Source organism: Didymosphaeria variabile, assembly GCF_027946475.1.
Source record: "Didymosphaeria variabile strain IMI 356815 chromosome Unknown scaffold_2, whole genome shotgun sequence".
Lineage (NCBI taxonomy): Eukaryota > Fungi > Ascomycota > Dothideomycetes > Pleosporales > Didymosphaeriaceae > Didymosphaeria > Didymosphaeria variabile.
In genome coordinates this window covers 1,879,292-1,902,558 of record NW_026611621.1, presented here as the reverse complement: position 1 = coordinate 1,902,558, position 23,267 = coordinate 1,879,292, and the positions used below count along the sequence as shown (strand labels likewise).

The following is a 23,267-nucleotide window of genomic DNA, read 5'->3' as shown; positions in this document are numbered from 1 at the left end:
GGGCCATGTGTCACACAGCGCTTAACGCCTGTTGGCGAATTTCACGGAGACGTGCTGCGACTTCTATATCGATTATTAAAGCGGAAGGTGACGTTGTATCAAGGCATTTTGTTAACTTTAGCGTATCCGTGTGCGGCAATAGGTTAATTTCGACTTCCCAACGTAGTACAAGGAGCGACTTCGAATCATTCCAGTAGCCCTAATTAGGAAGAAAGCTTACATCTTGTCGATCTCAACCGAAATTTGCTCTTCAGCTTGAAGCACGGCTACACAGTCAAAGTGTTACATAACAGCGGATAGTAAGCGCTCTATAACCGCGCCTTACCTAGGTAATGCCTGAACCTGGGAGTTGCAGATCCAAGGCGCCTGTCACAATAAAATCAGAATCTACACGACCTCGGTGGAATGGATTGGATCCTACGTGTACCACACCGCCCCAGGGTGATCTTCTATGTCACGGTGTTAAGTTTTGCTGGAGAGCTGTAGCCAAAGATCAGAGATCGTAACGCGTTACAAAAACAGGCTTGCTCACCGCCGTAGAAGCTCAAGCTGATTAGCAGGTCGTCGTACCACCCTGCCATCTTGAAATACCTAGGTAGTTGCGCTGGGCTAACAACGGTTGTCAAAGAGAAGCATGTGACTCGGGTCAGCTGAATACCTTGCATGCCAGGGACGGGTGTCAAAATGATTAGGGAAGTTGCGCTTGTGTGCCTTTGCGAACGAATTATTTCTAACTTGTTAGTAATTGACTACAGGTGAGAGTAAGAGACACCAATAAATAGTGGGTTAACACCTAGTATACGAAAGAATTTGAACGCTCAAAGCGCCTGCCTGACAACCCGTCGTAAGCTTTCAGCGCGTTGTCGTGTATAATTCAATTGGCGAGTACACATGGCTAAGCCGTTGAGCCTTCATCCCGTGTAGTGTACCAAGATCTGGGAACTCACAAGCACTAGACCAAATTAGGGAAGAAGAGATGTAGGGGAATCTTGATTCGGAATTAGCACAGATCACGGAAGTAAGACGGATTTATCTGATTGAGTCTGTTACAAACCGCTCAGACTGTAAATGATGAAAAATCAAGAATTATTTGTTTCGACAGCGCATATAGACAATGAAAGGGTCGAATACGAAATATGTGTAGTATTGACATTGAAGCGACTGATGGTAATTACAATCTGGTCTAACGGGGTATGCAGATGATTAGGTTAACACAAGGACATGGCCAACACCATGCCCTTCAACAGAGGCGACCGGAAAAGCAGCTACGCCTGCGCTCCACTCGCTCCACGACGCTCCATACTTTTAGACAGTCTTGTGCTCGTTCTCGTCGCTGTTGGCATCCGTAGCCTTGTTGGCGACAGGCCCGCCCGTAATGCTCTCACCACCCATGTCCCAGTCCATGGCGAGGTCCTCAAGCGTCCTGCGCTTGGTCTCAGGAATGAGCAGCGTGGTGAAAACACCTGCGAACATGAAGGCAGAGAAGATCTGCATGACGTGGTTGAGCCATGGGCTGGTGTCCTTAGCACCTGTCACGTAGCCGCGGGTACGCAGAGGAGCGATGGCACCCTGAGCAATGATCGAACCGATCTTTCCAGAGCCGGCAGAGATACCGTGGGAGGTGGAACGGTAGCGGGTAGGGAAGCACTCTCCGGGAACAATGAAAGTGGTAGTGTTGGGACCCCAGTTGAAGAAGAGCTGGATGAGGACGTAGATGGCAAGCATAGCATGGCTGGACAGGTGGTGGTAGGCGAAACCCCAAACGATGAAGAGGATTGTGAGGAAAGCGAACCCAATCAGCTGGAGGGGCTTGCGGCCAACGACGTCGATAGTAGCAACAGCAAGCCAGTATCCAGGGATGGCACCGGCGCAAGTAAGAATGGCGTTACCGGCAGCAAGGTTGTACAGCTGCTGATAAGCATTAGAACCACTGCCATAGCCGATAGCCTGGAGGACGGTAGAAGCGTTCAGACCGAGACCGTAGAAGGCAACATCGAGCAATAGCCAAGACATGGCAGTGCCGAACAGGATCTTTCCGTTGCGGAGCTTGCTGTAGAAGCTGAAGAAGTCGGACCATGAGGCCTTGGGCACCTCGAGCTGCTCAACCGAAGCACGACGGGCGGCAATAGCCTGAATCTCATCGGGGTGACCCTCACCGTGCTTGCCGGAGAGGTACTTCTCAGTATCAGCGTTGGCCTTTTCGATGTCACGAGCAACATCGAAGGTGTAACGCGGGGTCTCGGGGATAGTGAGACGGTAGTAGAGAGCGATAGCGGCGGGAACGACGCCGATACCGATAAGAGCCCTCCACATCTTGTCAACCGAGACGGCGCAGTCACCGACGCAGTTCTGGTAGTTGGTGGTCTTGGGGGTGGTGGTAGCGACAGCGCTAGAAAGGGAGTCCTTGAAACCGGCAGTCAAGCAGAGCATGACCAGAGCACCAGCGAGCTGTCCAAGACCTTGCATGGAGAAGACAGCGGCCATCATGGCACCACGCCACTTGGTGGTAGCAAACTCGGAAGTGATGATACTTGAGAGCGGGTAGTCACCACCGATACCTATTTTCGGTAAGTTTCGGGGTTAAGTGCGAGGGGAGCGTTTGGAAATAGCATACCAATACCCATGAGTACACGCCAGAAAATGATCAGACCAACAATGCTAGTGCCCGGACCAGGGCCGGTGAGGGACTGAGCCAATGTAGCGACAATGATGAGGATCAGCTCAAGACCGTACATCTTCTTGCGACCGACGATGTCGGCAAGAGCACCGAAGCCAACCTGACCGATGACAGTACCAGCCGAGGTGGACAGCTTGATGGCGGTATCCTGAGGAGTCAACAAGACACCCTTGTTGTCGTGCTTGTAGACGATGCCCAACATGATACATAGCAGCGAGACACAGAAGATGTCGTAGCTGTCTGTGAAGAAACCGGTGCCGGCTACCTGGGAGCAAATCAGCAAAAGCGGGTGGGTAGTGAGGGTGCGGCGCAACGTACGAGGATAGCGCGGACGTGATACCAGCCAAAGGGCGCCTTGTCAATCTCGGCGAGGGCCAGGCGGCGACGCTCGTTGGGGTCCTCGATGTGGGCGAAGTCATTGTTGAAGTTGTGGAACGCGTTGTTCCCGCCAGAGGTCTTGTTGGCGGCCATGTCGAAGCTTTTTGGCGAGCTTGGTCCCAAGCGCCCAGATGGAGACAAGGAAGGACAAGAGTTGCGAAGAAGATAGCCAAGGAGCTCCGGGCTGGGTTCAACTTCACACCTTATATATGGGACACGAGAGAGGGTAGTATGCCGAGGAGGCGCACTTGGCAGCAAACTGCGTGCGCGGCAGCGAATGAGAGCAGTCCGGACAGGGCACGGGGGGAGTCGACGTGAAAGCTCGGAGCGGCCGCGAGCGAGCGTCGATGCGTGTTTCGATGCCGGGGCTTCGATGTCTCGACGCTCGTCGGGTGCCACTACATCTGACTGGGAAGGCGCGACCGACGCTGGATGCTCGCGCACGAGGGTTGCGCCTTCCTGGGGCCAATCAAGCGCCCCACGTGTTGCTACCCTGCCAAGACATCCCCACGCTACCCCGAAACGAGCGCGCAGTCGAGCGCGGCGAGCTACGCCTCCACGGCGCTGATTGCTTGTCGACGCTTGCTTCAGCTGGGCATCTCTTGCCCTCGTGTTACCATGCTCGCTCGTTGCGTCCAGCACCCTCGCACCGTCGAGGCTGTCACTCATCACCGCTCCGCCGTCTGTCGACGCCACGGCTGCCCATCACCACTGCTGCTCACCAACCATGCACGCTGGAACAGCCTCGCGGAGGCGTCCCACGCGCCTGGTCCGTCCAAGGGTTCCACTTCTGCAGGCACCGGCATCCGCGGTCGGTTCTTCCTAGGGTCTCATGAAAGTTTTTTCAGGGACCCTTTCTGCTGTCCAAGGCGCCTGAATAGTCTACGCGCGGCTCCCGAGCGCCCTTTCTGGACCAGCGTTCCACAACATCCCGCGTTGGTACCGCGACTGAGCGCCGTCACCTCGACCTCGCACCATTCCAACGCTGCGAGTCCCATGGCATCCCTGGACTGGGACTCCCTGAGACTCCCTGTTTGGAAGCAGAACAGCAATGCGAAACCTCGCGCTCATCTCCCAAGAGTAATACGAAGGGGCCACTCACAGCATCCAAAAGCCAACTATACCATACACAGTCGTCCGGCGGGGCGAGCTCACCATTGGCCGTTCGCTACGACTCGACATTCACACGGGTGACGAATCCGCGGGCCTATCTGGGATCGTCGAATTTCCGAACGGCGACACTGCCAACGACTAGCACGGCAATACTAGCAATTGCACACCATGCAGCAAACAAGAGGGCCCCCCCATGACTTGACGGAATTAGTATGACAGAAGGCATCACATCTTGATATTGGCAGCCTCGGTTTCCTGAAGCTAAGCCCCGCTTCCCGCTTTATGCGTTCTGCAACACGACTAGAGTTTCCGGTGACTTGGGACCGGTGTATGCGAGGCAGATCTCGATGCTGCGACCAGCCTCTTTCCAGAAGGCTCTGACTTCAGCCCAGACGTCAATCTCAAGAAGCGGCACCTGCACGTCAAACTGGCGCATGCGCATCCGTCAGTCGGCTTTTTGCTCGACGACGAAAAGGTTTTCAACGCGGCCGGAGTCCAGATCAGGTGTGACTGTGACCACTCAGGAACTGTTCTGCAACACGTGGGACGCTACACTAGCCTAGGTGTTCATACCACAGCCACCTAGCGTCATAGCCCCCTCAACCCTATCATCGCACTTCAGATCTACAAGATATCATGGCGATTGCAACTCTTTCCATGTTCTGCGTGTGATATTATTGCTTCACAGTTACCCCAGTATAAGCGTTCCGCGGATGATCTACGGCATCCCCACAACACATCACTGATACGATCTACATTGATTCCAATAGCTCCATGCTTGCCATCGTCTACTTTACCTCGGGATCGGATCGACATACACCATCATGATGCGACTTTCGCCGAGCGATAAAGGCCCCTCGAAACGGTGAATCACCATGCCGCGATTGTCCTTGATATCATCATACATTTGCCACAAATTTTTAACACGAGTTCGAAGTTGCTTATCGATTCTTAGGCTACGAGTGTCAACACGACCTTCTCAAACCCAACGCCTTCTCTCTTCCATACATTCCCCTCAAACGTTACCCCAAGTTGACCGGCGGCCGTCCAATCGGAGTCCCACCCATTCCTCCTCCAGTCTTCCCATCGCACTTCTGCCACTGCACATAGTACTTCTGGTTGAACTTGGCATCGACCGTATCCACGGTCAACAAATTCAGCCCTTTGGCCGTCATCGGCACGATACGCACTTCGGACTTGATGTTCAGCATGCCCTGCTCGCCGCAGGGAGACCACACGGTGGAGCCGGCGTCGACTTCGTCGTGTTTGAGGTAGTTGCCTTCCATGGGGCCTTTGAAGGTTGTGGGAATGACCGTCTATGGAAGGTGTCAGTCGAGGACGAAGGGAATATAGATGGGGCAAGGGTACCTGGTTCTGCTGTCCGGAGAAATAATACGTGCTTTGAGCCGTGCCCGTGACATCTTTCTCCAGACTAGCATATCCACGGTAATCGGCGCCGAATACACTAATCCGCGTTAGCTCGTCCCCCTTCATCCATCGCAACCCCACGTTTCTCACCTATATTGAAATCCGGCTGGATATTTCAACTTCAATTGCAGCTGGCAGAATTTTCTACGCTCGGTGGCCGGGATATCGGGGCCAGATTGCACGGTGTACTGGTCGAAGGACAGTGTGATGGTGGTTTTGTCATCGGAGAGGAGACCCTGAACGGTCTTGTCAGGGCACCCAGTGCCGCCGTAGGTGACAGCAGTAATCTCGACTTCATGGCCAGAGGGCTTGTCTTGGGGTTTTGGTGCTGGTATTGGCCCTGACGTCGCGAGAACAGAAAGAGTGAGAAGGGCCGCGAGGCACTTCATTTTGAGGTTGCGGTTGGAGGTTGGAGAGATAAGAGATGCGATCGGTGGAAGATGCTAATGATGCTTCTGCGTGGGATGATGAGATATTTATTTTACTCCACCCTCGATAAGTTTTTGTGATATTGGACCGACGAATTGCCATAGATTCAGCCATTTGCTCGTAGGTTGCTCATTGAGGTGAGCCTGATATGAATGTAAAGTTCACACATATGAAATAAAAAGTGATCAAAGAGTCGCCAAGACTTGGCTCTGCTGATGCTGAGCAGCTGACTTTGAATGATGGGTTGAGAGAATTCTTTGGTTGGGGTTGTGCTGAGGGGTGAGGTGAAATTGTGCCACGATGATTTCCTCTTTGGGCGATTTACAACGTACCTAAAACGGGATTCCGGCTATGTTGGTGTGTGGTGAGCTTTGCTTCATCTATCGGTTCATATCGATGACATTTGCCCGTGGTCGTAGGCGAACAACTAACATCATGGGGTGCAATTGAGCGCATTGCGCGCAAGAGTCGGATCACACGGGTGGGATTCGGAGTCTCGTCTGGCTAGGCCTGCACATCGTACAGCAGATTAAGTCCTATCTAGCAAGTCACCCGGAAGCTGAGTCGGCATCTCAAGGGCTGGTTTCTTAAAAGATCCTGTTCGAGCTTTTGGAATATTGTTGTCCAGACAAACTCGGTAGCGAAATGCTGGAAAGTACCATCGCCTCGTGTCCAATATGCTCACCAAATCATATGTCCTCGGGTCCCGAGCGAACAATATACGAAGAGAGATGTCAGCCTTGAACTGTGGGTCGGAGTCATGTCGCATGGCGAGAGTGCAATTTGATACGCGCAGAGTTGCGTGAGATCCATATTACGGAGGTAATAAAAATATCCCTGGTATTATCATTGCGGCTCAGCGCAGATCAGGGCAGCAGTTCCGATGGTTTGGTCCTACATCAATCTTCATCGCCCTGTTCCAGACGGGCGGTCGTCCAAATCGTCGATTTTTATGAGCATAGGTGATTCGTTGTCGTGTACGAACCCTGCATGCCGTCCAATGTAGTAACGCATCCGTGTAGTACAATTCCACAGAGGTCTCGACACTCCGGTAAATCCTACGGAGACTAACATCTAGTAGGTCTCAGTGAATATGTCGCAGGCAGTTGCATATAATCGCCGGAAATACCGAAATCGTTGTTTGAATACCGTGAGTTCCACTGCTTGTGGAGCGACGGGTCCGCGTTGCTCCACACGTTACTGTAAATGTTGCAAAACTCGACAATGTGTTACATACCCATATTCTCTGCATGGCTCCCGTGGCACTGTTGATTTATATCTCATCACAGCTGACAATCGACTTGCTGGGAATGGGTACCTCGCTACCTAACGCAGATCTGGACGGTCATGTATGCATACTGATTCAGAAGGTAACAATGACGGGTCGTCTATCCGCGGATGCCCAGTGCGAGAAAGAACTAAATGTATTCGCGGGCGCGCGTTGCATCAGCGATGTTGATGTGGGAAACAGAGTGTTGAGGTGCTGGCATCCGTGACGTGGTACCTCGGGATGGTTGCGGATTGAGCTAGGGCGTTCTGGACACTAGCTTAGGGCGTCATCTACGCGGGCGGTCGCTAGTTGCCAGCATTGCATCCAAGTATTTCATCCTAAACCAACCAGCATTTATCACAGCCCATGATCGAAAAATGGCCCCCTTGTCGGACCTTCCTGTTGAGCTTCTTCAACGCATTGCTGGATTCTTAAGCTGCTCCTCGGCACTCAGCTTGGCTCGTGTCAGCCGCAAGCTACACAACGCCTGCTATCATCGACTGGTTTTCAGAGACATCGCCTTGTTTTCGCTTGCGCACGAGTCCAACGACCCGCAGGGAGAAACATTCCTCTGGCCGGAAGGGTACGATATCCTACAGAGCGCTTCCATATCAGACACCGTCCGTGTGGCCTACGCTGTTGAGCGAGCTGTGAGAAGAGCAGGCGGGGAGTGCGGTTCCTCGTCAAGTGCACAAGAGTGGTCAGGAACATTTGGGGATGCTGTTCACCCAGATATTGATGAGTGGCTGCCACAGCTGCTGGCTTGGCACCACCCCAGTTGCAGATACTTGCTCTCTACCTCACTATTACCGGCACACCTCCAATTGGGCAAGAGACTCGAAGCCTCGAGGCAGATCACTGAGGTCCAGCAGAGCAGAGCCAGTTTCGTCAACGTCGGATTCTGTCTGGCCTTTTTCGCCCTGCAAAACCTCTCCAAAATGGACGGCGAGAGCGAGGGCATTTACACGCCATTCGAAATCGAAGATTCTATAGCGAAGATGTCGACCGAATACATGTTTTCTTTGTGCTGGGGTCTAAAACCGCCGGATGTCGGTCAAAACTGCCATGCTCTCGACAGCTTTGATCTGACACAAGGGTCTACCTGTATCGTGCCCTTTCTGTATAGCATCTTGGGGAGTGGCCTGTTCGGACGGATACCGTTTCCTATGCCGTCAAAGATACCCTTTTCTTCTTTTATGGACGTTCCATGGGTGTTCCGAGGTAATGCCGAGGTGTTTGCAGAATGTCATGTTCAGAAGATGACGGAACCCGATTTCTTGACCGGAACCTGGATGGGCGTAAGTGTCATATGAGTACCTCGAGAGACGGCTACTGACACATTTCACAGTACTATACAGATCAACGACCGGTGAACCATCGACACTTTGCCCTTGTCGGTCCTCCCATGAACGACATCAATATCGTTGCTGAACCCTCCAGTGCATTGGACCAAAAGGGACACATACACTGCTCAAGAAGCTCTGGGTTCGACTCGCATGGCCCATTTACTGTTTGCGGAGATTTTCATCCCGATGGCCGGGTTGAGTTCGTGAAATCATACACTTTGCATTCTTGGGAATGGCAATACAACGGCGTTGTCGTCCCTTTTGGAATCGTGGGCCGTTGGTCTGACCTAGAGGGTAATTTTGGTGGCCACTTCTGGATCTGGAAGAAAGATTGGTGCGACACGCAGACGCCGTGAAATTGTAACCTGTCTTGGAAATGAATTCAATCGGCAACAAAATCCAGGCTTTGTTTCGCTTGTACCGTAGAAACTTGCAGATACCGGACGTACTAATGCAGGGCTGAGCCTATCCAATCACGAAACACAGCAATTCAAGTGGGATTTACAGCCTCTTACTGGCTCAGATCACTTTTAGTACGTCCGTTATCCGCAAGTTTTTACGGTATGCTCATGGTCGCCATGGCGAGCCGAGAAGAGCGGGTTGTAAAATGCATCTGCACATATTTTGTTCACATGCCTTTCAGAAGCTATTTTCCAGTACGTCACACCGACTCGAATTGCTGCCAAGGCTCGCAGTTGCAGATCTTCAGGCTCACCCATGCAATTCCAGCACGTACTCCTACGCACGAAGTAAAAGTTCGCACTTCGACAACCTCGCGACCCCAGACCCAGCCTCAGACTTTTGAGGCGTGTAAGCCTTATCGGTCATTGCGTGTCGCAAGCGCGTATCACATGCACAACCATTCACATCGGGGCGAATTTGTCTGGCGGTCCCTGGAAGGAGCTTGCTAGTGCTTATATACGTGCGAAGGAGCTCCACAAGAGGCTGAAGGGGATACTCGTGCCGTCTTGGGAGCACCTGTGGGGTGGTGGGCCCAAGAAACCCGAGTATCCACCCCGGCCCCTTTTAGTGATTCATCCTTGGCGCGAACACCAACTTGATATCTTTCGCACCACAGCATACTTTCATGCCCCGAAACAACATCGCATTTTCATTTTAGTTAACTCGAGCCATCAGTCTTAATACTATGATAAGAAGCTAGGCTTAAACTATCGTCTCATGAATTAGCGATACGCTTGTATGGCATACGTGTGGGAGTTGTAGGCTGAGTTCAAGCGGCGTATGCAAGACCATCTCCTTCCAGTGTCGTACGTATGTAGGCAAATCTCGGCACCTCGGCACTCCACTTGGCAAAGCATCAACGTTCAATTCGCACATGAACCCTAGACTTTTGCATCATTCCCATCCAGGTAAGGTATTCACCGACTTCCTTGATGCGCATCTTCCTGTCGACCCACTTTGCGCTCTTCACCATTGTTTTGATTAGATCGCTTCCTAGTAGCTTACAGCCTTGGATTGAAAAAGCCCACGATACGCAGACACAGCGCGACGTCACAACATCTTGACTTGGCCTAACCGTCTTGGGTGAATTCCGGTCGTCGCAAAGTCGTGCGTGTATATAGGATCCCAATTGCTGCTGTGCTTGTTGTTCTTTCGTGCGTCGCCAGGTAGTTCCATTATCTCTCTAGGACGTTTCTTCCTACCGTAGCTTCATTGCTTCACACAATGCAATACTCCGCAGTCGCATTCGCGGCCTTGGCTGCGTTGGCTGCCGCCCCAAGACCGTTGCGACGACCCCCAAAGCACTATATACTGCAGCGACGTCCCCGAAATCATGGCCTATCGCACTATCGACTGCACCCCCTACCATATCTTCGTCACGCGAGGCACCGATGAGGTAAAGCCCGGCCGCCTAGGCAACATCACCCGGCTCGTCTGCGACTCTCTTGGCGGTGCCGAGCAGTGCGGTTGGGAAGACGTAGAATATCCCGCAGCCAACCGATATATCTCCAATAGCTCGTGGTGCGAGTCCGCAGCCACAGGCGTGAGGCATGGCCAGGCGCAGTTGAAAGAGTATGTGGAGAGGTGTCCGGAGAGTAAGCTGGTGCTATTTGGATTTTCGCAGGGTGCGACAGTGACTCAGGATCTGCTCGGTGGTGGAGGAGGGCCGTTGTTTGATATGTGTACGCAAGAATCAAATGCAGGGTTGGATCGAGCGCAGGTCCCAGGTGCAAATGGTAAGAAGAATTGCCCTCCTGTAAAAGAGTGCAGTGAGCTGATGATACCAGTCGCAGCCGTAGTCACCTTCGGCACGGTCCGCCGCTCCCCCAAGCGAACCCTACTCCGTTGGCCTCGGCAAAGACTTCCAACCCGAGGCGCTGCGGGAAGGGGAGCAAAAAGTGGGTATAGATCGGTATGCCAGTGTGCTCCGCGATTATTGCAATGAAGGCGATCAGTATTGCGCGAAGTCGAGCAGCCCGCTGGCTCTGGAGAACCATCTTAAGTACTTTGTGCAGTACCAGCATGATGTGGTGGACTGGGTGGTGGAGACTGTGGGAGAAGTGCAAAGAGTGAGAGAGTAGCAAGCGGGGTGAGTAAGGGATCGAGGAAGGCGATATGCGCGAAGCATGGGGTAGGTGCTTCGAGGTCGATAGTCGATGAGCTAGTATTATAAGAGTACAGTGGTGCTGCTTCGGCTTCTAGCGTTTCAAAAACTCCCAGTAACGACACACCAACTTGACTGCGTGCTTGGCAAGATGCAATCGTCGGTCAAGGTGAAGCAGTTGATCAGACGCACCTATGATATAGAACGTTCGGTATTCCCCTTAGAATGCTCTTCATACAGCTTCAGACTTGCTGTCCTGAATCGTATACCCCTCCGTGTCGAGGTCCGCTTCTCCCTCTAGAACGCCAACGTCTCGCTCGGCGCTAGTTTACGCGACCTTCCCTGGACGAAAATGATTGAGGGTGTGCGGAACACCGCATCGATTCGTTCCAGTGCAAGACCCTACGGGTAAAAATCAGTGAGTTGTTCTTGCACGAAGCGTGGAACAAGCTACTTACCTTCGTCTCTGGCAGGAATATGAACATGTACACCAGCGCCACAGCGAAAACGCTATCAAAGACCCATCCAACACTGAAATGCATGTCGATAATGATATAAGGAATGCTGAAGTTGGTCACGAAGGCCCAAAGAACATTCCAGGAAGTACCAAATGCCTGCGTCTTCTCACGAAGGGCTGCATTTGGAAGCTCTGTACCAAGGAGGTACGGAATCGAAGCGCCACCAATATTGTAGAAGACGCCGTACAGCATGAACGAGGAGACAACCATGTTCGATTCTGTGGCAGTTTTGTTGGCTTTCGCACCCAGGCCAGCTAGGAGGAACATCCATAGGCACTGGAATGCGTAGAAGAACATGAGCGTGTTGCGACGCCTGTTTAAAGGTTCTAGTCAGCGTGTCTGATGTATAAGCTCGTCCACACTACGAACTTACCCGAATTTATCACCCATGAACATGGCAGGTGGTAGTGCGAATATCTGGGCAGCAGCACCAATTAGAGGATAGTTAAAAGCTTGGTCAACATACCCGTTGGTTTTGTAAAATGTTGTTTTATTGTGTCGAAACAAAGCCCTGCCCAGTTGCCTGTCCAACCCATTAGAAATCTGGACATGCAATGGGAATGGTCCATTTGCCTGCTGGAAGAAATAGAAGACTATAACGAGCATCGTTCTTCGGAAGTTGTTCCCGCGGACCATATCAGACCAGGGCGCTTTGTGGATATGCTCGCTCAAAGCCTCGCGAATGCCTGAATTTCCGCTTCGCTCAAACCGTTCTCCACCTCCTGTTTGGACCTAAGGCGGCGAAGAGCGACTATGGCCTCTTCAGCGCGATCCATAGATAAAAGCCAACGCGGCCAGTTAGGAATGAAGAAGGTGAAGCAAACAATTAACATGGGGAAGATGAATTGAATGCCTGTGGCCGCTTTCCATCCAACCCCTGATGTGTATGTCGAAAAAGCCTTGTTGACGCCCGTTGCAATGAAGCTCCCGACATCAAGGAAGAGTTGTAGAAAGATGACGACTAAGCCACGGAAAGCAGCCGGTACGATTTCATGCTGGTATGTGGTCACAGTAACTTCCACGAGACCGACAGAGGCGTAGACAACGATGCGACCGATGACGAATTGCGCGTATCGTCCAGTTCCTATTCCAGAATTCGCAGCTGTAGCCTCGATGATGATGCCAATTACAGAGATGACAGAGAGGCCATAGAAGACTATACGATGTCCAAATCGTTCAATAGCAGGTCCTGACATGAAGCAACCGAAGAGCTTGCCAATAAACGCGAGCGAAGAGAGGAGGGAGGTATGTAGCGAGTCGAGAGCGTCGGTCTTCTTTGCGGGGTGGTAAGATCCGAATTGTCTCAGAAATCCGGGATTAGCGAGGATACCACCGTACCTGCCTGTGTCGTAGCCGACGAGCATGTCGCCCAAAAGCAGACAAAAACAAAAGAAGAGGAGCATAGGCGTCACTCGAGACCATGCTGAGTGGAAGGAACCCATCCTGTACAGCAGCGATATGACCGCGTACTCAGTGAGTGTAGAAATTCGCCTTGGGTATAGCCAGTATACGATATGATGAAATTCTGTCCGGATTTTTTTTTGTAGTCGAGATGATTCTTGAAATGCGCCAACCACATGAGTGCTACTCACGAATTGACCAGGTGTCCAGGAAATCGGAAAAGTTCCGGCAAGTCTCCGTCTGGGGCCCCGCAGCTGATCGGTCGCGCTCGGTCGTCGCCATCGCGCTATTGTTGCGCAGGTGGGGCAACATCGACGGCGAAGCACGGAGAAAACGAATTGCGTTCTTCTCCTTCCGAGGTATGAGCGGGCAGCGGACGTGATCTGAGCCCCCCTCAACATCCCGCGCTCCACCGTCATTACAATCATACATCAAGAATCATCCCCATATATACCGTGGTAAATTCATTGCCAGCCACGAAAGTACACCCTCATCACGAAGGGTAAGAGTAGCACGGCATACAGGAGCCATGCGAGGAAGTCTTGATAATTCTGGAGGTACAATGGCAGACAAAACCCCCAACTTCTTGTTTATATTGGCGGACGATTTGGTGAGTTAGATCCCCCTAAGACGCTCAAACCTGGGAAGAAATTGGGCTGATGCGATAATACAGGGTTTTTCCGATATTGGCTGCTATGGCGCTGAGATCTAGACGCCTAATATTGATCGCCTAGCCAGCGAAGGCGTTCGCATGCTCAATCAGCATGCGGTTGCAGCTTGCTCCCCTACCCGTGCCATGCTTATGAGCGACACAGACGCGCATCTTGGCGGACTGGGAACCCTCATTGAAAAGGAGATCAAGCCCGGCTGGCGCCAAACGATGGTCTGGCAAAGCAGGGTACGAAGGCTATCTCAATCAAGAGGTGGCTACTATACCCGAGATCTTGGGAGATAATAACTACTTCCCTATAATGTTAGCGAAGGTAGGTAGTTCGCCTGTTTCACCATGATCACCGCTTCCCAGCTCCACCTGGGCATCTGCAAGTTCAAAGATCACGTGGGTTGTTGCAGTGGCATTTGGGAATGGGGACCAGTCAAGGTTCATGGGCTCGTGGATTCCAAAAGGCCTTTGCGATGCTTCCAGGATGTTGCAATCATTATGGTTGGGAACCTGTGCAAGAAAACTTCCCTATCGGCGGACGCCCTAGCCACGCCCGAGGAACGGAGAAAGGTCGATATGTGAGTTTGAATTGTATATAAATGATTATGCCTAATCCTTATTCGCATTTAGAAAACCAAACAAGAATGACGACCCTAACGGCTTCTACTTGACTGACTATTACACCGATCGACTGATTCAATTCTTCGAAGGCAGATCTGACGATGAAAAATCTAAACCTTTCTTCTCATTCCTGCCTTCCACTGCCTCACACTGGCCCTTACAGTGCTCCAAGGTCTAACGCAATAAGTGAGTAGAGAGGCGAGCATATGTCTAGATGTCTCCGAGTTGCAAACTCTAGGCTAACAGGTAAACCCTAGATATAAGGGTATGTACGACGACGGCCCGCGCGCTCTTCGTGAGTGGCGCCTGAAGAAGCTCGCCGAGATAGGCATCATTGATAAATCCGTAATTCCCCCACGAGGTGGAATCAACGACTTAGGGAGCTGGAGAATGGACGGAATTCACTCCAGAGCAGAAGAAACAGTCTAGTGGTGCCATGGAAGCTTGCGCTGGAATGGTCGATTCTTTGGATGTCAATATTGGCAAAGTGGTTGATTACTTGAAATCAACTGGAGAGTACGACATCACATTCATCGTGTTCATGAGTGACAACGGCGCCGAGGGCGCAGCGTAAGTTCGCGTCCTCCTTTGCGAGTCGATTGGTTTTCCCAACTAATGTGTTCAGGCTGGAAGCCATCCCCGTTATAGACGACAAGATTACGCGTGCCATCCATCAATATTCCGACAACTCATACGATAACATCAGCGCATATAATTCCTACACATGGAACGTGCTGCTCGAAGCCACTGACAAGTAGTCTATGCTTGGTTTCTAATGATAGAGGGGGTGACCCATGCTCCAGTAGCAAGGATAAGAGGTCCAGTACTCGTTGCTCATGCGTTTTTTCAGTCAACCCTACACCTTGGAGCCTAAAAAGCGAGGAGCTCGCTTCGAGACTCAACTTGCAAAGCTGTAGCGAATGCTTAGACTTCTATTATAGAAATCACATTTTGCAACCTGTTGAAATTTCTCCAATCTTACAAACATTGTTGTACTGTGATATGTGTGTGATATGTAAAGGAAGCCCTTGGCGGTGAAGGAGCCTCACGCTAGTCGTCCGACGACCCACAAAAGACCACGCAAAATTTTCGAACAAAAAAATTAATAAAACATACAACAGCGGGTATTCGCTGCTGGTCACCCACGCAACTACTAATCCGCCGGTACACTGCTTATATATGGCTGAGCGGACGGGAAGCCTAGTTTTCAGTGTCCTATGGTCGTATGTGATAATTAGGCCCATTGTGCTCATACAAAATGGCATTTACATTACATGTTTACCTCAATGATCCTCTATGACATCTCGAAGGAGTTGCTAACCTCCTTATTCCTCGGGAAGGGTAAAATGCTTCCACCAGATGTCCGACTCAATTGTGACCACCGCCCTGCAAAAATGGAAAGAAAGCTGCCAGATTCCCCGTCGCTAAGAATAAATCTAGCGTATATAACATCATGCGTCATGAAGCGTTTGTCTTGGTGTACTCGATGCTCTAGCACTGGATCAAGTGTCAAATTACCTTCCAAGGGAGCAATGGCACAATGCGCGAAGGCTCCACCCCTAGTCATGGCTGGGTTTACGGTCCCATGGATTGTCACTCACGGTCATCCTTTGTTCCCAACGAGAGTTTATCGGGTTAAAATTCCGCATATGAATACATGTCCTTGAGACCCGGCGATTGCTCTTCGTCACCGTTTGCTAACAGCACCCTAGTGTACGGATGGATTCCTACGCATTACCTATCAATAGCTCGCAGCGCTCGCCCAGAATGCCGAGAGCCTGATCATGAGATACCTAGCTTGAAGAGAACTACAACTAGAGAGTTCTATTTTGGCACAAAAACATGCCGCATTACTTTCACAAGCTCTGGCATCACAGACTGAGCTTGCGTATACAAGAGAGCTACTCTCATGGTACAGAAAATTTCGAAACGCTACTTACAATCTTACGGCCCTCCATAGTGCATATATACATTTAAATCGATATTTGAGCGACATGGTCAGAGAGCATTTCTAGACCCTTTTCCAGACGTTAATGTTATTGTGCTTTGCAAAAGTTCTAGCATACCTTCTCGTACATTTTACCCAATCTATGTATTATAGAAGGCTGATTATTGGCCTAATCACTTTAGTGAACTAATTTTACCAGCTTAGTGCCCTATTTCAACGTCTACCAGGCCTAAAAGTATAGATTCAACAGAATTCAGCCAATAGTTAGACTTCTATAGTACATAGATTGGCTGAAATCTACGAGAAGGTATGCTAGAACTATGGAGAGGTGGGTGCAAATCTTTTGCGAGGCGCCGATATTACTCTTCAGGAAAGATTATTTCTTGAGGAACGCAAGCGGAGCGCCGACGGCGAATGTACCCTTCCAGACCACAATCGTCCATGTCTACTCCCCAGTCTGTCAACTGACGCGTTCTTTAGGGTGTTGCCATAGGCTTCAATTTGATGACCGTTTCATCTGGACTTAGGTTCTTTGTGCCTATATTATGCATCATATAGAGAAACCGGCTCTCCACTATAATGCGGACGACATGTATAACGGATAGATGTAGCCGAACTGATTGGGTGGACGGTGCTGGTGCACCCCATCTACCGAGACACCTCGCGCAATCCTGACTCGGGGCTGGCGTGCTTTCAGCACAACGACATAGTCTGTTCAAATTCTCAAAGGTCGCGACAAGAAACGTCGATGCGATCGAGCAGTTTCTTATACTGCGTGTCGAGTATAGCAAGTTGGTGGCCACAATGTTTTGTTCACAACTTGAGCCGCTGGATGGTTGGCATGATGTATCCCGTTGGTTTTCCGGTACAACGCTAGCGGGTCCATTGGTCGACTCATGTGTTCGCGTGTGAAGTCGACGTAGCATACTTTGAGCACCGATTGACCCACTCGCTAAATCAGACGTGCATCAAGGGGTCGTAAGCGCGAGAATACCGTAAAAACTTGCAAATAACGGACGTACTAAAACTAATTTGGGCCAGTAAGAGGCTGTGAATTCCACTTTTATTGCTGTGTATCGTGATTGGATAGGCTCAGCTCTAAATTAGTACGTCAGGTATCTGCAAGTTTTTACAATGTGCAATTTTTTAATTCACATGCTAGGCAGCAACCGCATTCACTGTGAGAATATTGCATTGCTCCTGGTTCGTGTAGTTCAGAGGGTCGCGCAAAGTCTACTGCCCTAGGACAGGTTTGGTTGAGTGGTTCTATCGCGCGCTTCCCAAGTTGTTGTGGACATTTGGCCCCCAAAGGAAATTGTACGGGAGACAGAGTCGTATAGCTGCCGCTGACATTTGAAAGGATTGACCTTCGAGCCGCATCAATTGCGGATCTAAGCAATGGCTGTACGAAATTGGCGTTCTGGATTTTCACGCTTGTTGGCGCTTAGGGGTGTTCAAGCCCGCCCTAGACACGGTCACGCAACCTCGCGTATCTGCCTATGCCCTTTTCAAGTAAATGCAATCTTCTGATAAGGAAAAGCTGTCAGCAGATTTACCACATCACGAGGTCGCCCTGTTGAAGAGCTTCGATGTATGTGCGGCGCTCGCCACATGAGGAACTCCCACCGGAGCAAGTGGGCTGATACGCCAGTGCTAATCCAATGATGGATGCCAGTTGCGTCCATTGTTCAGCGATGGATTCAATGTGCAAAATATTGAATACTACTCTACAGCGTATAAAGACAGTGATTTCACCGTCGCTCATCATCATCTTTGCATACGCAGTCGCTCGTGCGGCTTCGATTCTCTCTACTTCCTCACTTGGTCGCAACTGCCACTCAGTTTGCTCACATGGTCAGCTGCCGCCTCAGCTCATAGTCAGCCATGCGGCCTTCATTCGTAACTTTCTCGTCTCTAATACTCAATTTGTTATCCCTCGATTGGGCTGTCGCCGCTTCCATAGGAGTTATTGCTCGGACGCCGACTCTGGACAATGACACCTCTCCGGTCGACCTTCCTAGTTCTGCGGCCTCAACACTCCTTACAACCTTGGCCGAGAATGAAACATTGTCTGATGAGGATCGAAATCCATATGTCGTCCATTCCGATCAGATCCCCATGTTCAACGAAACCAAATACAGTGCCCCTAACATCAGTGTCCTTGACACAAATGAAACTTCATCAAAGGGAAAACGCCAAAATCCCAATAACGTTTCTCTACGAATTAGTGAGCTACCTTCATGAAAACGAATCTCTCCGACGGAGCTAACGCACGCCAGTGCCTCTTGGTGCTTCCATCACTCAAGGCTTGAACACAGTGGAGCACCCCGATGCGTCCACTGATATCGGTTACCGTTTGCCATTAAGGCAATGGCTGAGGAATAGGGCTTACGAAGTCAATTACATTGGAAGCAAGAAGAACGGAAATTTTGCTGACAACGAGAACGAGGGACATCCAGGTCTTCAGATTCACGCAGTCCATGAAGTCATGAACCCTGTGTTAACGAACCAGAAGCCCAATCTTGTGCTTTTGAACGCGGGTACCAATGACTGCGTGCAGGCCGATGACTCAACTTTAACGCCAGTGGACACCGGCATCACTTGGGTCACGAAAATTCCGGATCGAATGAGGAGCATGCTTAACGACATCTACGACCAAAGCGAGGGAGTGACTGTTATCCTTTCGACACTACTTCCTAACTTCACTCCAGGCACTACTGGCGGATACATCACGCTTGCCAACTCAGGCATCCGCGATCTGTACAATGAACAGAAGGCGTTAGGTCGTCGCATCATACTCGCTGATATGGACATGGATGGCTATTGGAATCAAGCTGCGGATTACAGTGATGTTACCCATCCCAACGACGCCGGGTACAAGAAGATGGCAGGCATTTGGGCTGCAGCTTTCCTTGAATTAGAGCAAGCCTCCTTTCTGGTTGAGCCTGTCGAAACAGGACTCGGTGATGATGACTCCTCGGGCGAATGCATGCCGAGCAGTGGTAGCTTTGGCTCAGCCGTGACCTCTGTCGACTTCGATTGGGGTGCAAACGATGGCGCCTATTCGCACTCTTCAACGTTGAAGATGACCGAGACTTGGAGTGTGGGACCCTGTATGTGAAGATACCCTGTCAGGGGCGCGTATATGTGCTGACTCTGTACCCAGTTAACGAGTCCCTTCTGAGCTACAACCAGTTCCACTTTGCTCAACTTGTCAGTTTCGATGACACGGATCTCCTCGCGCATGACGAGTTGGTTGTCATCCTCGATCCGGAACAAAGAGCCTACAATTCGAAGAAAAGCTCCAAGACTCTTCCCAAGGCTTATCTCCAATATAAGTACAATTACGGAAATGGAGAGCTTGACGAAAATTGGACCGAGGTCGATATTGTCGGCCAAGGAACGCCAGAATGCCTAAGTCGCGGTGTGCGCTTTGGCGACGTGAATGGAGATGGCCTTGACGACTTCATCTGCGTCAACTCCGAGGGATCACCGTTTGTATCTCTAAACCGTGGAGGAAGTCCGCCTGAATTCGAATATATCGGCCAGATATATAGCGACCGATTCACTCAAGCGCAAAGTCGACTAGCCGATATTGATGGAGACGGGCGTCTTGACTATTGTGGTATGGACGTGAGTGGTGACGCTTGGTGCCATCGCAATGGTGGCACGGGCGATGCTCCGACTGCCAAGTACAAAGGATATTGGCAAGGAATGGTAAGTTATCAGTCAGGCATACTCCCACAGCAATTAACGTTCTTTATTAGCTACTGGGTGCAGGTGGGCCGACCTGGGATAGTCTTCAGACGGACATTGCAGGCGTTCGCTTCCTAGACATCAATGGTGACGGTCGCGCCGATTACGTCTTTGTCAACGATGATGGCTCAACAACCATTTACATCAACCAACGCGGTGACCGGGATGATGGTCCTGGTCTCAAGCCACACTGGCGCCAGGCTTCAGTCTCCCACAAAGGCTTTCCTGGAGATGATACCATGTCCCGGAACAGGATCCTCTTTGGAAGGGTCTACGGCTCCGGGCGTCAAGATTACATTCAGATCATTGAGAGCAAATCCGGTAAAGAATACTCGTACAAATTCTCTGTGTGGGAGAACACTGGCTCTGGTGGCACCAAACTTAACGGCGATGGCGTTCGTTTTTGCGATCTCGATGGAGATGGCTTAGACGATCTTGTCAACATTTGGGGTGGCGGAATGGTCGACGCACAGAAACGTGTCGATAATGGTGATGGCAGCTTTTCTTGGAAAGACTGGGGCCGTATTGCTGAACTGGCTATCGACAGAAAATTCGTCCATCTCGCTGATTGGGATGGGGACGGACGTTGCGATTTGCTCACGGTCGACAAGTCCACTGGCAACGTCGTTCTCCACACGAACAATTATGCGATAGGACGATTCGAGAATGGCGACGGTACTTACGAAGATCTCAGCCCTCATATTGCTGCAGGCACATCGGTCGTTGGTGGTGGATTGTGCCCGCAAGGGTTCTCTCCCGCTGCCAATAATCTCGCTGTTCACTTTGGAGACTTGGATGGTGACGGAAGAGCCGGTAAGTTGACCTTCCATACTTATGTTGTTTATGAATGACGAGGGACTAATACGGTGTGCAGACTATCTTTGTATGGATCCTGATGGTCGGACCGTTGGCTGGCTGAACCTGAAAAGTGGTCTCTCCGCCCTGAACCAAATCAAGGTCAGCGTTGGTTTCGACCGCGCTAACCATCGCTGGGCCGATGTCGATGGTGACGGCAAGGTCGACTTCATCTGGGTTGATAAACACACGGGCAATGTCCAGGTATGTCATCACAAATGCGGGCAATTACACTGCAGTAGTTGATGCATCTAGTTCTGGAAAAACAATGGCTTCATCCCCTCCATTGGCAGCTCAATGAATTGGGTTGGGTACTCGAGCTCTTGGATGACTGGCCAAGAACGCGGCGAGAATATCTTGTTTCCTTCCATGGTCAAAGACTCCAAGAGAGCTGATTACCACGTAGTTCACCCAAGGACAGGCCGTGGCACCACCTACCTCAACAACTGCAGCGGTGACGGCGGCGTTGGCCCAGGCCCAGATGACGGTGCAGGCCCCGCGGATCCAGGTCTTTCTATTCCAAGTTTGCCAGACCCTAACGGCGGAAGCGACAGTGGTGACTCCAGCTGTGTGTACGATAAACGAAGTCTCGGCCGGCGTGCAACTTGCATTTCGCCTGATGCTGCCGTGGTAAGTGGACGATTGATCGGTCCTCTGTGCCACCTCTATAGATGCTCGATGCGTGTTACAGGGCCCTATCACTTCACTTTGCCCGGAATACTGTGCTAACTTTACTTAGATTGCAGCAGCATCGTCGAAACTCCCAGGCGTTGACTGGGTAACGACAGCCAAAACGTGCAACGAACCCGCCTTTTCGGATCTTGTGGATACGCACGCCAAGGCAATAGAGATGATGGAGTTCACTCCTGATCTCAAACTAGCCTGGGAAACACCAGGGTTCAATCGCTATTTCGTCGCATCTACGCTTTGGCAAGAGACCGCTGCCTGGGATGCGCAGAGTGGAAAGTATGCAGCGGTCCTGGACTGGGCGCGAAGGACCCCAGGCGTTCCCATCACTCCGCAAAAGCAAACGACATACTACTGCGGAAATCCATCATGGGCGAAACCCGCAGACTATTGTTCCGCCTACACGTAAGCTACACGCGGCCCTCACTATCTTCGCCTTCTTTATAGATGACTGACCTTGATCTTAGTGGAGCGAAAACGTTTACACCGACGTACAACCCTGACTGTCAAAATTGCAATCAAATTGCTCTCTGCCAGAAGTATTTCGACACCAAACGCGTGGATGAGATCACCGCAACGAAGCAACGAGTAGAAGACCTTCCCTATGGGCAACAATGGGCGTCGCGCGAACACATGCTGATTCACGAATGGTTCCACAATTACATGAACGACGCTGTTCCGAGCGCAAGATGGCATGTTGAGGACGTTCAGGACACTATTGACGGACAGAAACTCCCCATATATGGCGCGGGCAGAGCGGCCCATTACGCGTGGCAAGGAGTTGGGAGCGGGTCTGTCCTTGACGGAACTATCATGGAGAAGACGATGGAAAATGCTGATAGCTTTGCTTGGATGATCTCATACAACTGGTACGACGAGGTGTGGGTATGGGCTGATGATGGCCGGTGGAGGGGAACCACGACCAAGCGTGATATGGATGAGGATAATCTGGTTGTGCGGAAGGAAGGCTTGTGGGAGAGGTCTGTAAATAGACTCAAGAGCTGGCTTCTCCATTAGTGAAGACCATCAAGCTCTTGCTTTTACAAATCGAACGATGCTTTGTTAGTACCCTTGTGCTAGAGATGGGTGCTGACCTTCACACCACTGTTGTTCATTCATGTGCGGATGTAATGTGTGATTTATATGTTTCGCAAAGATTTACACAACTTGGCAGGCATGATGGTAGGAGCGGCATACATCTTGGTTAGCGCTTGAAAGGGTATGAACAAATATTTCGAGGGAAGAAAAAAGACTTAGGCGTTGATTTGAAACCTAAGAAATGTTGATTACAGATAGCTGTATCCCCCATGATCCTTTACTCTGAACAAGCCCTTCCGAAACAATCCGTAATCGTCTGTGTACACGAGCCGAGGGCCTCAAGTGAGGCTATGGCTGAGCGCAGAGCAGCAGCGTGTCCAGTATTTGCCCCTCCCGGCCCGTTTACCCTCCGGCTGGCCTCCTTGCAGTCCGTCGCAAAGTCGGGGTGACCCTAGGTATGCATTATGCCATCGTCGTTTTCCCTGGTCGATACTGTCTATATGGGTAATCCATCCTGTTCCGGAAACAGAAAAATCTCTGCTTGCTCTTATCAGTCGTTGCAAAGTCGAAGCGCT

The 23,267-nt window shown here is 50.9% G+C and overlaps 7 protein-coding genes across 7 annotated transcripts; 3 read left to right on the top strand and 4 right to left on the bottom strand.

The window, feature by feature from the left end:
- Positions 1 to 1,305: 1,305 nt before the first annotated feature.
- On the bottom strand, positions 1,306 to 3,148 carry PHO5_1 (acid phosphatase pho5; the record flags this gene model as incomplete). The annotated part of the gene is made up of 3 exons (XM_056211150.1): positions 1,306 to 2,558; positions 2,615 to 2,942; positions 2,996 to 3,148. The coding sequence occupies 3 exons, from the start codon at positions 3,146 to 3,148 to the stop codon at positions 1,306 to 1,308; spliced, it is 1,734 nt and encodes a 577-aa protein (XP_056074623.1).
- A 2,042-nt stretch (positions 3,149 to 5,190) lies between these two features.
- Positions 5,191 to 5,985, bottom strand: N0V89_002339 (uncharacterized protein; the record flags this gene model as incomplete). Its single annotated transcript, XM_056211149.1, has 3 exons — positions 5,191 to 5,484; positions 5,537 to 5,633; positions 5,687 to 5,985. The coding sequence occupies 3 exons, from the start codon at positions 5,983 to 5,985 to the stop codon at positions 5,191 to 5,193; spliced, it is 690 nt and encodes a 229-aa protein (XP_056074622.1).
- Positions 5,986 to 8,233: 2,248 nt separating this feature from the next.
- Positions 8,234 to 8,997, top strand: N0V89_002338 (uncharacterized protein; the record flags this gene model as incomplete). Its single annotated transcript, XM_056211148.1, has 2 exons — positions 8,234 to 8,593; positions 8,644 to 8,997. The coding sequence occupies 2 exons, from the start codon at positions 8,234 to 8,236 to the stop codon at positions 8,995 to 8,997; spliced, it is 714 nt and encodes a 237-aa protein (XP_056074621.1).
- Positions 8,998 to 11,504: 2,507 nt separating this feature from the next.
- Positions 11,505 to 12,121, bottom strand: N0V89_002337 (uncharacterized protein; the record flags this gene model as incomplete). Its single annotated transcript, XM_056211147.1, has 3 exons — positions 11,505 to 11,609; positions 11,666 to 12,038; positions 12,099 to 12,121. The coding sequence occupies 3 exons, from the start codon at positions 12,119 to 12,121 to the stop codon at positions 11,505 to 11,507; spliced, it is 501 nt and encodes a 166-aa protein (XP_056074620.1).
- A 272-nt stretch (positions 12,122 to 12,393) lies between these two features.
- Positions 12,394 to 13,089, bottom strand: N0V89_002336 (uncharacterized protein; the record flags this gene model as incomplete). Its single annotated transcript, XM_056211146.1, has 1 exon — positions 12,394 to 13,089. The coding sequence occupies one exon, from the start codon at positions 13,087 to 13,089 to the stop codon at positions 12,394 to 12,396; it is 696 nt and encodes a 231-aa protein (XP_056074619.1).
- Positions 13,090 to 14,132: 1,043 nt separating this feature from the next.
- Positions 14,133 to 15,166, top strand: N0V89_002335 (uncharacterized protein; the record flags this gene model as incomplete). The annotated part of the gene is made up of 4 exons (XM_056211145.1): positions 14,133 to 14,365; positions 14,666 to 14,753; positions 14,788 to 14,978; positions 15,034 to 15,166. The coding sequence occupies 4 exons, from the start codon at positions 14,133 to 14,135 to the stop codon at positions 15,164 to 15,166; spliced, it is 645 nt and encodes a 214-aa protein (XP_056074618.1).
- A 3,074-nt stretch (positions 15,167 to 18,240) lies between these two features.
- N0V89_002334 (uncharacterized protein) lies at positions 18,241 to 22,671 on the top strand (the record flags this gene model as incomplete). Its single annotated transcript, XM_056211144.1, has 8 exons — positions 18,241 to 18,583; positions 18,636 to 19,469; positions 19,523 to 20,073; positions 20,124 to 20,925; positions 20,987 to 21,171; positions 21,223 to 21,597; positions 21,707 to 22,059; positions 22,122 to 22,671. 8 exons carry the CDS (start codon positions 18,241 to 18,243, stop codon positions 22,669 to 22,671), a joined length of 3,993 nt encoding a protein of 1,330 aa, XP_056074617.1.
- Between the last annotated feature and the right edge of the window lie 596 nt (positions 22,672 to 23,267).